Genomic DNA, 15,856 nt, shown 5'->3' with positions numbered 1-15,856 from the left:
TAAGAACGATATGGATGACGAGGCAGCAAGGAAGACTGAGGAGCAGTCAGACATCTAACAAAAGACCAAGAGAGTAGTTTCATGAAAACCCAAAGAAGAAATGGTATTCAAGAGGGAAATAGATATCAATAACATCAAATGCTAGAGTTCAAGATGGATAAGGATTGAAGAAAGAACATCAGATTTAGTAATTAAGAAATCACTCATGACTGAAAAAAGGTATTCACTTCCTGATAAGAAATGATAGACTCAGACTGCAGACTGAAACAATTTATTTGGACATGGCCATACAGTAGTTTGTATGGCTTAACTATACATGTTTGCAACAAATATTTTGTTTTTCTTGCTCTCTCAGATGGGGGTGCCCAGATGGGGAAGAGAGATGGATCTCTGTTTGAAACAAGTAAAATTTAATTTAAAAAAGATCACAGAAGAGTATCTCTGAAAGTACTTGTCATAATGAGAGGTATATGAACTGTCAAGAGAAGCCTAAACATTAAACTCATTGTAATCCAGGATTTGTTCCTAGAAACCTAAAGAGCAGATCTGAAGGCTGGGTAGAGTGCAGACAACAAGCTTTTAGAGATAAGCTCGAAAGTAAACAATACCCTATTGCCTATTAACCTGGGCATTTTTCTTCTATCTAGGACTAATAAAATTATTATCCCACTAATTCTCTAGCACTCAATATGCTCTCAGTTCTTTTCATTACACAAGCAGAATTTTTAAGAGAGAACTTTTAGTAGGAGAGCTCTCAACCAACTGTGGCTTCTGTTTCTAATTACAGAGGGTATTATATTCTAACAATCTCTTCCAATCCTAAAACACTATGAAGATTTCCCCCAATCTCTCAATTCCCACAATAAAAGAAATTCACATCATCATTCAAATCCGAGCTTGAACCAACCAATGCAAAATGACTAGACCAAATCTCATATTTGACTAAAATTCATTTTTTTCCTGTATCAACTGCGTTTCTACCAATATTACATACTATGTTGCCCCAATTGACATTTAGGCATTCAGCTTATAATAGTCAATAAACATTATTAAGCACCTATGATGAGCAAAGGATTGTACTAAGCACTGGGGATACAAAATCTTTTAAATGTCCCTTTTGTCCCTGTCTCTACTATTACATACAATCTTGTGCAAATTAGTTTTCCTCAACGTAAAAACGGTGAGGTAGGATGGGCTAGATGATCTACCTTTCCAGTCCAAAAATTCTATAATTCAACATTTTTCATGTCTCTCAGTTTCCTAGACTGGGAACAATCTTAAATCTATTCCTGAAATTAATGCTTTTCCAAAACTCTTTGAATATTGCTTCAAGATAAAACTCTCCTAGGTTCACAATTAAAGACATCTACTCTGATCTGGTAGTAAGAAACAGACAACAAATATTTATTAAGAAACTATTACATGCTAAGCACTCAACTAGATTAAATCACTTGCTTTTCTTATAAAAATAAGAATACTGAATTCTTGCACGTTACTCATTTATGAAGCAATACTAAATGACTATTACTTTAGCTATTGCTCTTTAAATTTTGGGCTTAACTAGTGATGGTATGAAACTGAAAAAGCATAAAAAATCCTTTTTTCTTTAACACAAAATGATTGCAAATAATAATATGTTGTAAATGACAACAGAAAGCTCCCAATCTTTTAAAAAATATATACATATAAAACTTTATTTTTACACATATTCAGCAGACTGAAATGATTTTTATGACTTTTATCAGCACATTTAGATGAATCATGAAAACTAAAAAGAGATGGGTACAAACAACTGGTGCCGAGAATTAAGATTTCAGGAAAGACTAATTAAATATTAACTAATGAAACTAAAAGGAAACAGATAGCTCACATATTTGAACAATCTCTTTTCTTAACACTAAACACCTTATGTGCAACTTATTAAGATTAGAGAAAATATCAAAACAAGTATACTTAAAGTAGTAAATATTTTACCTCTATTCCAATATATCAGCCAACCGTATGTAATTCCCAACAATGAACAACATACTAAAAGGTCTTTAAAACCTTTTACAAAGTACTTCCATGCCAGGAGTTTGCCTGAAGGTCAGGAAGCTCCATACACTTAGGTGTTTTACTGTAATTCATTACTCCAACACTAGATTTATAAAATAAGGTACAATTAGCAGAGTTGAACACAAAGGGACAAAGAGATTACCTAATGGTTCTTCAAACATCCATATACCATCCCATCTTCTTCATTTAAAGATCAAAAGAAAGTAGCTGATAAATCAGGTGCAACCAAAACATTGTCCTGCTTTATTATTCTGAAATATCCTTCATCAAAAATACCCTTATTACTGTAAGAGCTGTGAGGGGGAGTCACACCTCCACATGTCCAAAGAAATCTTTTTGATGTGAACAGAATTTAAATAGTGGCTTAAAACCTTCTGTTCTTTTCCTCAACTGATCTTCTGTACAACATTTTGATTTATAGTATCTAAAGGTTCTAAGGTCTATTTGTCCATTCTAAATAGACATCACATAAAACCACAAGCACTGTTCTGAGGATCATAAAAAATTTGCCTAGAAATAGAGATTAACATAAACTTTCCTAGAATAAGCTGGAATTTTAAATTGAAGGAAAAAATGGGAGGGAGGTATAGGGAGGGGATAACAGGTTTAAAAAAATGCAAGTAATAAGCCAGAAAATGATAAATGAGTAAAGGCAGATCAGGAGAGAATAAAGGAAGAGAATGAATATACAACCTCCTCCAAAATGTTTCATTAATTTGTTATACTCAGGAGTAGAGGAGAAAATCTAAGACATCAAAAGCACAGTAAGAAAGGAGGAGACAAAATTGTAAACAAAAATTATCACCTTTGGAAAAAAGTTAACTACTTTTTACCTGTCCCCATATTTAAAAAGACAACTACAACTCTAAGCACAAATATTCCAAACTATATATACTTCAATGACCATTATGAAACCAAAATACATTGTAAAATACAAATGTATGGGCTATTTTTATTTCTTTAATTGTGAAGGAATTTTTAAAAAAAGCAATAGTTTCCTTTAAAAATTCAAAGATTCTCAAAGATTTTTCTAATTTACCACTTTAGAAAGAATATGAGACTATTCACAACTAGAAAGGCAACCTTTGATTAAGGCTTGGTTACTCAATACATACCTAGTCAATGTGACTCAAAGTTGTTCTAAGATTAAAGCAAAGCCTAAGCATTTGTGTTAAATTAATGAGAACTGGCCAATTCAAATTCTATTTGATCTTAGGCTTTTTCTGAAATAGCTACAGTGCACCTGGTTGCCTCCTTTTTAGTATGTCTACATAACTTCACTCAACTGGAAGGTAAAATTTTATTTCCAAGGCAGATGCATTTTAACTTATCATTCTCAGCCTCTCAAGGATTATAGCAGGTGAAAAACTTTATTTTTCTCACTTTTAAACACTTAAATTATGCAGTTCAGTCTGGTCTAAATGTAAATGGTAGATATAAAAATGCAAGCATCCCACTACTAGTTTTCTGACCTGTGAAATTAAGATAATAGATTTTTCAGGCACCCACTTTGAAAATATTATCAGCCACTACCAAGGTAAATATTTTAGTCCTAAAACATCTCACAATTTTAACCAAATCATTTAAGAACTTCTTTTCCAAAGGTAAAATAAGGCTACAAGGCAGGGTTGTTTCACACGGCTATTGCTCCACCTTCTCTTTGAGGACCTATCTATTGTAACAAACTTACTACCAGCTAACTCCTATCTGTCTTCAAGTTTCTATTTTCATTAGAAACATGGAAGAAAATCTCATGCAAATTTCTAACAGAGCATCAGATTTTCTCACTCTGGACCCCACTTGGAAAATTAATCCAATCTACTTGCTCTCAATGTCTTATGTGAATGGCTTTTTAACAGCAAAGCCATCTAATGCTTCCTTGTACAGTACTGGTGAAAACTGGCTTTACTTGAGTTGAGTATTTAATTCAGGTTTAGAAAACTGAATGTATACTTACTTCAACCACACTTTTATACTAGATGAAGGTGCAACAGAAGTTGGCAACCAATCATTCAATGTGCTAACTTGGATACTTTGTCAATAACAATGAAAAAACTGCTTTTCCTCAACATTTTCCACTAACAGTATTACCACTACTGACTCTACAAATATTTTCAAATCTAGTATCAGAAAAAAACCCAGCCATTTCTCTAATAACAAACAACAGTTCCCCATTTAGTCATGATCTCTCAGAAGCTTAACCCTATGCAGAAAATGGAAAATCCCAAACAGATTACATTAATTGGAAAACATACTAAGCAGCATCTGCTTCCAAATATTTGAACTCCATCAGCCCACAAAAAATACAACCCAGTCTTTTTCAAACAATATTTTAAGAGAGATTTCATAAACAGAACTAATATTCCAGTTAAGCAGGCATAGCACAGGAAATAAAGAATATTAATTCAAAACGAAGATAAAAGACAAATATAACCAAGTTCAACTTGAATGACCATGCAAGTAGGTTTTTTTTTTGCTTTTTTAAAAAAAATACCAACAGGATTTGTGACACACATGTAACTTGCAAATTAGTTTATCCCAGGAGCACAAATATTTATATAAAACCTATGAAAAATGTAGCTAAGAACTGTGAGTAAACTTTACAGCTGCAGTTCACTAATATAAACGATCTAAGTAAGATGTCTGTTATAAATTTTAGACTCAGGCCAAGCAGGGAGTGCTGGGAGATAATGTGATAATATACAATATTATTTAATTAAAAATAAGTATAATTAACTTCTGCTGGGGTGGGGGAGAAGAATGACCACAAAGATCCTGTCAATATAACCTATATTCTTAAGTTCTATCTTCAAATTTTGGATAATCAAATCACCTCAGCTTTCAAACTAAAAAATTTCCTCTCTACAATTTATTTATTTCACTGCTAAGTGATCACCTAAAATATTAATTTGGAAATCTAAGGGAAAGGGATCACTTATTTAGTCTTTCCTCATGTTACTATTCAAAAAGCTAGAAGGAAAACCATGATTAACAAGAATAATTTTTTTGTTTTTTGCCAAAAACTGTTACTTCAACCCTTGTTACTAAAAGTTTTCCTAAAAAATATTCCTTTTTGGGCTTTGCTATATATGGTCTAATTAAAGTAATTAATTCTTTATTTGATGCTTCAGAATTTTGAATGATCATTCTGGAGGATCACAGATATAAAGACTGGAAGATTAGGGTTATAGATTACAGGAAAGTGGGCTGAATCAATAGTGATCACAAGATATATCCTATAACTTGGTTCTCCTGTTACTTGCCTCTTGCTCCTAAAAGCAAGGGTGGTTTACTATATTCCATTTCCTAAGAGAAACCCTGAAGGAGACAGAAGCAAAAAAAAGAAAAGAAAAGAAAAGATGAGTTGTTTTTTTCCCTGCAGAAACTAAACTTACTTTTATTAATTCTACTTTGTGACAGCATACTTTAGAAATATGGTACTATGGAGGGGCGGCTAGGTGGCGCAGTGCATAGAGCACCAGCCCTGGAGTCAGGAGGACTTGAGTTCAAATGTGACCTCACACCAAACACGTCACAATTACTAGCCGTGTGACCCTGGGTAAGTCACTTAACCCCAACTGCCAAAAAAAAAAAAAAGAAATACGGTACTATGGGAATAAGGTTATAATAAGTACTTTTCTGAGAAAAAAGAAAATATGGAGCATGAGTTAGCACATGTCTGTATTTATATTTGCAAATACACAGATATATGCTGAACAAGAACAAGAGTGAGGTAATATAACACTCATTCAAAACTAACCATGGCACTTAGCTGTACAAATATGTAAACCCTGAGGTAACTTCCCTAAAGCCTGCGTGAATATTGCACCTGGTTTTGAATTCTACAATGCGAGAGTGATGAAGAGAAAGAAGAAAGAATTGAGAAGTAAGTTTAAGAGAATCGCAAAATATTGAGAAGCAGCAAAAAAAAAAAAGATGCAAAAATTGGGAATGTTGGGTTTAGAAAAAAGGCTTTAAGGATATAGACAGTTATTAATTGGTAATGGATGTTATATGATATGACATACATATAACATGTGAAGGGGAACTATAAATGTACAATGTCATCAAGTCTTCTATAAAGCCCTATTGATTCCTCAGATGATCCTGGGCACTTGAGGGCTACGTGAGGAACACAAGCTCTGATGCGTCCTTTTCAGCACCCAGCAACAGGTCATTTGCCCTACTAATCAAGGATGAAGCCAGCTAAGTTGGAAAGAGCTTCTTACCATGAAATTGGCCACTAGGTAATAAACCATGAAGTTCTGGCCACAGCAATTCATAAACCATTTGTTATGGCATAGAAGGTTTTTAATTGCATTGATGCATACCTTTTACACCAGCAAAATCACAGGTTTCTTTTTAAAAGTTTTCCTGCTAGTTAAACTGTTAAACACTGGAAGAGGATAATGAAGAAGTTTGCTGGAGACCTTTAAGAATAGAACAAATCCAGGGCAATTGTACAGAGACAGTAGAAGGGCCAATTGGAATCAAGAGCCCAAGCTGGGTTGGAATCCTCTCTCTCTTGCTTGAAGCTTTGTGCTATGTGGATAAAACTCTTCACCTCCCTGGGGCTCAGTTTTCTCAAGTATGAAATTAAAAGGTTTTACTAACTGATCCTCACAGTGTGCATGAAGGGGCAGTAATTAGGGATGGAAAGATATAGTGGCGGCATATTGTAAAGGGCTTCGGCGCTTATTCACGTCCTGAGCTTAGCACAGTATCTGGTACATAGCAAGCACTTTTTTATAAATGCCTTTTCATTTATCTGTTAATTCACTCTAGCTCCGCATATGATTTTTTAACTTTGCCTGAAATTAAGGGGGATGAATTATATTAACTTAGTGTTATTTTACAATTTTAACTGATGGAATTCTAATTCAACATGAAAACTGTTGCTCAGAAAATATAAGGTGCTCTGTATTTTAAAAAAAGTGTCAAAAGCAAAATATCCTAGGGCAAAATTTTATTATAATCAATTCTAAGGGACTATTCAGTTTATTTTTAAAATTAAAATCTATTCAAAATAATTAAGCCATTGGTTGGAGTTTAGAAATGTTTTTAAGTGGACATGTTTGTAGAAACAATATTTTACCCATATAAAGAAATGAGTACCATATAAAATATCAGAATACACTGTAACAAGTTAGCTATGTTTTGCATATTCCAAGTTGTCTGTGGGGGAGAATAGTCCAGATTTTATCTATAACCAATTTTTACAATAAACTTATTAAAAACTACTCAATGGTTCCTACTTCGGACATCAAAATTATTTTATGATTCAACTGAAGTAAAGAATTCTGTTTCATACCACAGTATTCAGATGTTTTGCTAAAACCAAAATTAGTACAATAAAAATTATTTAAAAATAAGGTACAATTTATATACTATTTTTTATTTACATTTTAAAATTTAAACAGTTTTCTGGGAACAAACTCTGTGAGGTAATGATAGTTCCTTTTTTATTAGACGTGAACCTATTTAAAAACCTCCATAAAGTCTCAATGCTCGTTTTTTAAGGGTAAGCCACAAGCTCACTTTAGTTGAAAGCAGACTTAATATTAGTTATTTTGCAACATCAAAGTGATTCCATGAGTCTACACAGCCTCCCCACCTCTGTCTTCGAAGTCTCTCAGACCTTCTATGTGGAGGCTCCACTGAATTCATTACAATAGAGATGGACATTTTATATTCATAATGATCCAACATCTGTGCAATCTTTTCACGAGACACCCCATGTTTATTCCTCCTATAAAAAAAGAAGAATGATTACAATTTTTAAAAAATAGTTTTTTTGTTTACATTGGCAGAATACCAGGTGTTAGGTTTTTGTATTTTAAAAACTGACATTAAATAAGACAGCTCCTCTATATACATTTTAGATGCAATTATTTATATTTGCTTTCTCAAAGTTCATTTATAATAGTTAAAATTGTACAGCAATTCACAAGAAAAAGTTAATTATCATTGAAATCTAATCTTCTGCAGCTTATGAAATGCCAATTTAAAAACAGAACACTACTAGGAATCGCATGATGCTATTCCAAGTATTTGAAATGCATTATTTAAAATCTTTCATCCATTGGATAGGAACAAAAATCTTAATATTTTAACTCTAACCTAAAACAATCCTTTGTAAATAAATTGTATATTAAGTTGTTTTGCTGACAATTTAGTCAGCAAAAAAAATAAAAAATTTTTATTTTTTTAAGCAAAATCAATAATTCTGCCCCCTTTTGTTTAAATTAAACAAACTAAAAACTCCTCTATGAGACTGAATTGTTTGAAAAGATTCATTCAAAGATTACCAGAAATTCCAGCTTTATATAATCATTTAATCACTATATGATTAGGACTATCATTTTATTTTCTTAGCTAACAGGAAGGCAAACTGTTCTAATAATATCAGAAGAAAGTAATACAGTTCTAGTACTTTTAAAATGTTGAATTATTAGCATCAGGAAAGTAAATGTATTGGAATGCTAATGATCACTTTATTAATTCAATATTTTAAAAAACAAACAGTTGAGGAAAAATTAGTCTGGAGATAGTATAGTAGGAGATTCAGCTAAAACAGATTATCCCCAAAGTATTTTTTGAATCTCAAAGGATGACAACAAATAGAAAAGATAGAACAGATCTGCTGATGTATTTATGTAGACCTATTTTCAAAGACAGATGTACTACCATACTTAGACTCTGACTTTACCAGCTGTGAGAAGCAGCCACCTCTTAGTTGTATTTAAGAAAATAAAATCTGGAAGGGCTAGAATGAGCAAATACAGAAAGATGTGCCTGGCCAGAGTGGACACAATTTTAAAAGTACTCAAGGATCAATTCTTAGACTATGTCAAGGAGAGGAAGATTTCAAATGATCACTGAGAGCACTAATACTATAAAAACAAAAACAACAACAACAAAAACACTAGTAGATATCAACAACTATTTACTTCTTTCTCACTTCTAAAAAAATCCATATAAAACTATTCTCTCCATGAACTGATATCCTCAATTAACATTTGAAAAAAGAACAAGCAAATTGTGCACTTTTTTTTTTTGTTACACCAATCCACATCTTCACAGTCACCTGAATGAAAACTGTGAAAATCTAAGATCCTTCTGGTAATTATTTAGATTAAAAGGATTCAAAAACAGAAGGCACATTAGAGATTATTTATTTACAGATGAGAAGATCAGGGCCAGGGAGCTGAAGTGACTTACCACCTGGTCACACAGTCTGGAAGCAGCACTACTTACTGACTTTTAGAAAAGGCTCAGAAGAGCAAAATACAGCCTTGAAGCTTCTCTTCATGTCTAATCATGAAAATCACTTTAACAATTCCTGAGTTAGTACAATAAATGCAGTGTAAAAAGCAGGGAGAGATATGTTCATCTAAGACATCTGCCCATGATATAGAAGCCTTACTGTACCAAGTTAAAACAAAAGGATGGGGACAGCGAGGTGGTGCTGTGGATAGAACACTGGCCCTGGAGTCAGGAGGACTTGAGTTCAAATCTGGCCTCAAACATAACACTCGCTAGCTGTATGACTCTAGGCAAGTCACTTAACCCCAATTGTCTTACCAAAAACAAATGAACAAACAAATAAATAACAAACAAAAGGATGTCTCAAATGTGTCTTTCATGTATAACTGTATTTGTACACATTGTCTCCCCAGCAAGACTATAAACTCAACAGGTGACACCATTTTCTTCACTACCACCATTACCACCATGTTTATCCATAAGCATTTATTAAGTATCAGAACACAAAGAAAGGCAAAAACAGTATTTCCCCTCGAGAATCTCACATGCTAACGAGGGAGACAACATGCTACAGTGGATTTGGAAGATACATACAATGCAAATGAGAAGGAATCTCAGAGGGATGAAACTTATTGAGAGTTGAGGATGAAAACTGTGAAAAGTGAGTTTTGAATTGAATCGTGAAAGAAGCTAGGAAAGCCAGGAGGTAGAGATGAGGAGAGAGCATTCCAGGTATGGGGCAGAGCCAGTGTGTCAGTGAAAAGGCACTGAACTGAAAGTGAAGACTGTCAGGGTGTTTTTTGAGGGGAAAAGCAGTTGCGAGGGATCAGGAAACTTCATTCAGGAGGTGACAGTTGAGTTGAAAATTGATGGAAATAAAGAATACTAAGGATAAGGATTACTGAGAAAAGGCCAACAAATTTAGCAATTAAAAGATCATTAGTAATTTTGGAGAGAGTAGTTTCAGTGCAATAAGGTCAGAAACCAGACTTCAAAGAACTAAAAAATGAGTGAGAGGAGAAAAGCTATATGATAATTTGATAGCTTGAGGGAATGGTAGAGGAGTAGTGAAGGTTTTTTAAGGATGGGGAAGACAAAAATCTGATATTTCTCATCTTACAAGTTGACCTATTTCTATTTTACCTCCCCACCCCAGTGTAGATGCTAATTTCCCTTGAGATGAATGGGATCTCTCTATTCTGGGATGAGATGCAGTCCTTGGGATGTACAGCCTTCTCTAAAAAGATGACCTCCTAATATGCAAGTATCTATCTATAGATAAAACCCATTACAAAGCCCTGTCTCTTACCACAGACATACAATTCTCTGCTCTCAATGTACATGTTCTTTAGTGCTACCTAATCCTTTCCTTTTCTGAGGTGAGATTCTTCCTTTACTCTCCCCCTATCCCAATTCCTTCCCTTGATTGTCTTTATCTTCTTCCCATACTTAGCTGTGTGACCTTATTGTTAAAAGTCTGAAGAAATTATTATCCTTTATCTATTCGCTTATGTATTTGGTAAGGGTGCATCTTCAGTGCCCCTTTTTTATCATCTCTCCTCTACTCCTTTATATAACTTTCCACTGTTACCACTACCACAGAAAGAATCTGACTCACTTAAGGGGCATCTTTAGTCCTTAGAATATCACTGTAACTCGGCTCTTCTTCCTTCACTTCTCCTGATTAAGTTCCCCTTAAATATTTAGTTTCTTGGGTTCTTTTAACCCATGATAATCCCTCAGGTGAATCTCTTTTAAAAAGCCTATAAAAATGACAATACTGATTCATTACTTGTTTTTGCTTAACTACCTGTGTGACCTTGAGCAAGTAACTTAATGTCCTCAGGCCTTTTTCCCCATGTGTAACATGAAGGGGTCTGAGTGGCCTTTGAGGTCCCTTCTACATCTGTGATACTATGATCTCTTCTTGACAATTATACATATATACCCTTCATATATTTCTCCTGGTTAGAGAGTTTGCAAGTCAAATATTCAGCTCACATAAAAGTTTTGTGGTTTTCTGCATCAATATCTCAAATGCCTCTTTTGTTAAAGTTTCATTCCCCCCCCCACACACAGACACAACTAGGCTAAGCTTTTTAGGCCTTCTGGGAGTAAATAACTCCTTATCTCCACCTCTCTCTCTCTCTCTCTCTCTTTTTTTTAGGCAACTGGGGTTAAGTGACTTGCCTAGGTCACACAGCTAGTAAATGTCAAATTTCGTCTGAAGCCAAATTTGAACTCAGGTCCTCCTGATTTCAGGGCCGGTGCTCTATCCACTTCGCCACCTAGCTGCCCCATATCCCCACCTCTCTTAAGAACCTCATCAACTCCAATGGGTTTTTAATTGTCTTCTTATATCGTCTTTATATCCACCTTCCACCTCTTCTTTAAATCACTAACAGCCTACTGGACATTTCAGCCTGATGTCCCAGAGACATCTGAAACTTAACATGTCCAAAACAATCAGTATCAAAGGATCCCAGATTTAGAGCTGGAAGGGACCCTATAGGACATTTAGTCTAACCCTTCAATTCACAGATAAGGAGCTGATGACAGAAGAGGTTAAGTAACTTTCTCAAGATCATACAGGCAATAAGGAACTCTAAGTCTAGCACACTTTCCACTGTGCCATTCTGCCTTCATTAACTTCCTTCTTCTATTACCCCTCTACAAAACTTCCATATTTTTTTCAAAAGCAACACCTCTTTTCCAGTCTCCCAGGTTTGTAATCTCATCATTATCTTCTTCTCTCTGCAGGCCCCTCACTCTGTACATCCAATCAGTTGCCAAATCTTGCCATTTGTACCAGGACAATACCGCCTGAATCTGATATCTTCTCTTTCCTCATATAGATATCACTTGGATTATTGCAGCACCTTCCTAATTGGTCTTCCTGCCTTAAATTTCTCTCCTCTCCAATTTATCCTCCACACAGCTGACAAAATAATATTCCCTAAATACAGACCTGACCATTTCATTATTCCACTCAAAATAACTCCACATGGCCTCTAAGATAAAATATGAACTCCTATGTTTAGCTTTTAAAGTTCTTCACAACTAGGCCCCAATCTAGCTCTCTGGCCTAAGTGCACATTATTCTCCTTCCTCCTCTGTGGCCTAGTCAACCTATCACATCTGCCCTGGCTCTCCCACATGCCTACAATTCTCTCTCCTGAGCTCTGTCTGGTGGATGGATCTCAAGCACCACCTTCACATGAAGCTTTTCCTGATTTTTCCAACTGCTACTGCACTCCTTAACTTTATAGTTATTTAGTATGTATTTTATTTCTTTTGTACTTATTCCATACTTATTCACTTTCTATATATTTCTATATGTAAATTCCCCTCATCTTCTTCCCCTCAATAAAACATTAGCTCTTTGAGAAAAAGGACCATTTCATCTTTGGCCTTTGTATTTCCACCAATGAGCACATAGTAGATGCACAATAAAGGATTGCTGATTGATTTGTTACATTACATCTGGCACATAATTCCTCTTTCTGAGGTTTTTGGGTTGCAGAGACTTGCAGAAAACTATTCCTCCCTCTTGCCAATCACATAATCCTGCAAACTCCTTTTAATGAACTCGAACTATAGCACATTCATATGTTGCTATAAAAGTTCACTTCTTTAACACCAATATTTTTCTTTTCCTTTTTTTTGGTTGGGCAATGGGGGTTAAGTGACTTGCCCAGGGTCACACAGCTAGTAATTGTCAAGTGTTTGGTCTGAGGCTGGATTTGAACTCAGGTCCTCCTGACTCCAGGGCTGGTGATCTATCCACTGCGCCACCTAGCTGCCCCCTAATACCAATATTTTTCTAACATCAAGATCTAAGAAGAATCGGAATCATAAGTAACTCAAACAGCAAAAGAAATATTTGTGGAACAAAATATATCAAGAACATGTCTGACCAAAAAAACAAGATAAAACCAGTGACGTAACAAAAAATGAAATATAAATGATGAACCCAAATGATGCAGTAGTATCTTCAAGAACCAAAGGACAGCTTCCAGTGCATTAGGGCTTCTAGGGAAGATTCATAAGAAAACATGGACAAGAATTATAAAGGATGAAAAAGTCTTGCGGGACTGAAAGCCAAGCTAGAGTCACCAAAGAATGAAAATAAAATTATTCTTCAAACATTGGTAGAAGTTTGTATCATTTCGTTCACTCTCCCTTTAATATTTTATATTATGAATTGGATGACATGTCAAAAAGTACCTGGAAATATATTCTATGCTTAACTCTAATATCCATACTTTCTTAACTTTTATTTCATTTTTCCCTGTCACAATGATATGTTAGGAAAAAATATAAAGAATTCCTTTCACCACTGCTGATGCTTTGTACAAGAGGCAATGAGAAGATCAAAAAGAAAAAGGAAGGAAGACTGCTTCTCTGAAAATGCATGAAGTTGCAAGAAACTGGTCTAAAGAAGGAAGTATAAAGGGAAGCCAAGAAGTATACTGGAACAGAGATGACAGGAGACTAGAAGCAAAATGCAGAGCTGGCCTACTATGGTTACTGTGCTGAGAGAGGACAACAGAGGTATTGATTACTTCCAACATCTTAGAAATCACATAAGATAAGCATGAAATTAAAGTCAATAAAAGATAGTAAATGACAGGATCCTTTAAAAACTATGCTTTAACATTTAAATAGAAATGTTCTTTGGATATACAATCAAACTGGGGTGGGGGTAGGGGATGGGCAGCCAGGGTTGTTGGTTTGCTTTGCTGAACTGTTTTTCCTCTTTTTCAATCTTCCTTATGAGATGTCTTGCTGGGTAGAATAAGGGAAGGAATATATTAAAATGAAAGTGGCATAAAAACAAAAGGTATAAATAAAATCAAAATATAACAAGAAAAAGTCCAAGTTCCATTTAAATTAAAAGAACAAATTTAATATAATTGTCACTTAACAGAACTCTATCATTAATATTCTGCATAAAGCAATTTAAGAGAGGCAGCAAGATGTAGTAGAAAAGCACTGGACTAAATCTGAAGATCTTAATTCTAATCCCACTTATTAGTTTGTGACTCTGGGTAGATCATTAAACCTTTGTGAAATATACTACTTCCTGTTCTGCCTACCTCTGAAATTAGTTGTTAGAATTAAGAGATAATACATGCAACAGTGCTTTCTAAATTGTACAGATCAATATACTGTATTATTGTCAAGCGACCCAGCAGTGTAAAAAATACTCATTTGAGAAATCAATATGTTTTCTTACTTTTCTAATTCATCAGGATCAAATTTCCACCATGTTTCAGGTTCGTGGAATTCCACTCGGTATCCTTTGCCTATAGCCTACAAAAATCAGGTTAAGAAAAGCAACCAATTAGAAGATTTCCTAAAGTAAGAAACAGCTGTACCATTGCACACATATTAGGCAACACTTTAAATTTCACATTTTTTATACTTAATACATTAGAATTTTTTGTTTTAGTTTAACAACATTTATTTTATTTCAATTGTTAAATTAATTCTTACATCATAAACTTTGGTCAAGCATACTTCTACCTATATGAGGGTCATTACATACAATTAAAAAAAATCTTTTCTGAAATAGGAAGGAATATAAAAATCAAAGCTTCCAAATTTGTAATATTCTTGGATAAAAGTACAAAGAGAAAACAATAACCAGATCAAAATTTTCTATTACTCATATTTACCATTTCCACATAAGGTTTCATTTCCCAAGCTTGGGTATTAGTGTTATCTATTATAACTGGAGATCTTCCCTGATCAATAGCTTTCTTTGCTGAAAGAAAAAGCAAATTTCAATAAAAACACTTTAGAAACACAAAGTAAATATGCACAACAGAATTAAATGGCAACAAACGATCATTCTACTAAAAGTTTCTAGAAAAAATAATTTGTTTATTTGTTCTAAATCAGGCAAGACCGTGAATTTATTATGACTAGCTAGCTTGCTTGTTACAGCTGTTTTAGTCATGTTTTAGCTGGGGCTAAAAGAGCTCTAACTATGTATATATCACACTTAGCTACTTGAGTCACACAGCAACATGTGCCTTCCTCTTAGGAGAATGTGGCAGAAACCACTAGTACTTGGAAGAACTTGTGAATGTGGCTACTTACATACTAGCTTAAACGTCAAAACAATTTAAGGGTAAATAAGCCCAATCTAGAAGCCCAATCAAAACAACATAAATGGCTGTAGTACCTACAACATGTACTGGAGAACATGGTTTCCAACAGAAAAATAGCACCATAACACAGAAACAGATTGGCTAAACTACTACTGTTCTACTGTGATAGAGGGGGATGGTAGGATCCACCAATTTAAGTAGGCCACCTCAGGTCAAAAATATGTATTCCACTCCTGAAATTCTACCCATTAGAGATTTTCTTGGGTTAATGACCCCACTATCCTTCTAGTCATCTAAGTTTACAATTAAGGTGTTACTTTCACTCTCTTACTTCCCACATCCAATCTCTATGCAGATTGATTCTCAGATCAACTTATCTATCTAGTCCTAACCTCTCTGCTGACCTCCAGTCTTCC

At 34.5% G+C, this 15,856-nt stretch overlaps 1 protein-coding gene across 5 annotated transcripts in view; it reads right to left on the bottom strand.

Annotated features, from left to right (window-relative positions):
• Window positions 1–15,856, bottom strand: part of LOC110215619 (uncharacterized) — a 69,905-nt gene that overhangs the window by 45,113 nt on the left and 8,936 nt on the right. For all 5 annotated transcript variants that reach the window (XR_013483066.1, XR_002326581.2, XR_002326582.2 and 2 more), the window contains exons 3-5: window positions 15,003–15,091; window positions 14,561–14,637; window positions 7,670–7,804 (exon numbers count right to left, since the gene is read on the bottom strand). Coding sequence is in view for 2 of the 5 variants with exons in the window: in XM_078147055.1 (XP_078003181.1) it covers window positions 7,670–7,804; window positions 14,561–14,637; window positions 15,003–15,091 (301 nt within the window). In the remaining 3 variants the exon portion in view is untranslated. The remainder of the gene's footprint in view (window positions 1–7,669; window positions 7,805–14,560; window positions 14,638–15,002; window positions 15,092–15,856) is intronic.

The sequence above is a fragment of the Phascolarctos cinereus genome, unplaced genomic scaffold, assembly GCF_003287225.1.
Source record: "Phascolarctos cinereus isolate Bilbo 61053 unplaced genomic scaffold, phaCin_HiC Scaffold_726;HRSCAF=1367, whole genome shotgun sequence".
NCBI lineage: Eukaryota > Metazoa > Chordata > Mammalia > Diprotodontia > Phascolarctidae > Phascolarctos > Phascolarctos cinereus.
Note: the sequence above shows the minus strand (reverse complement) of the source record. Positions and strands in the feature narration are given on the sequence as shown.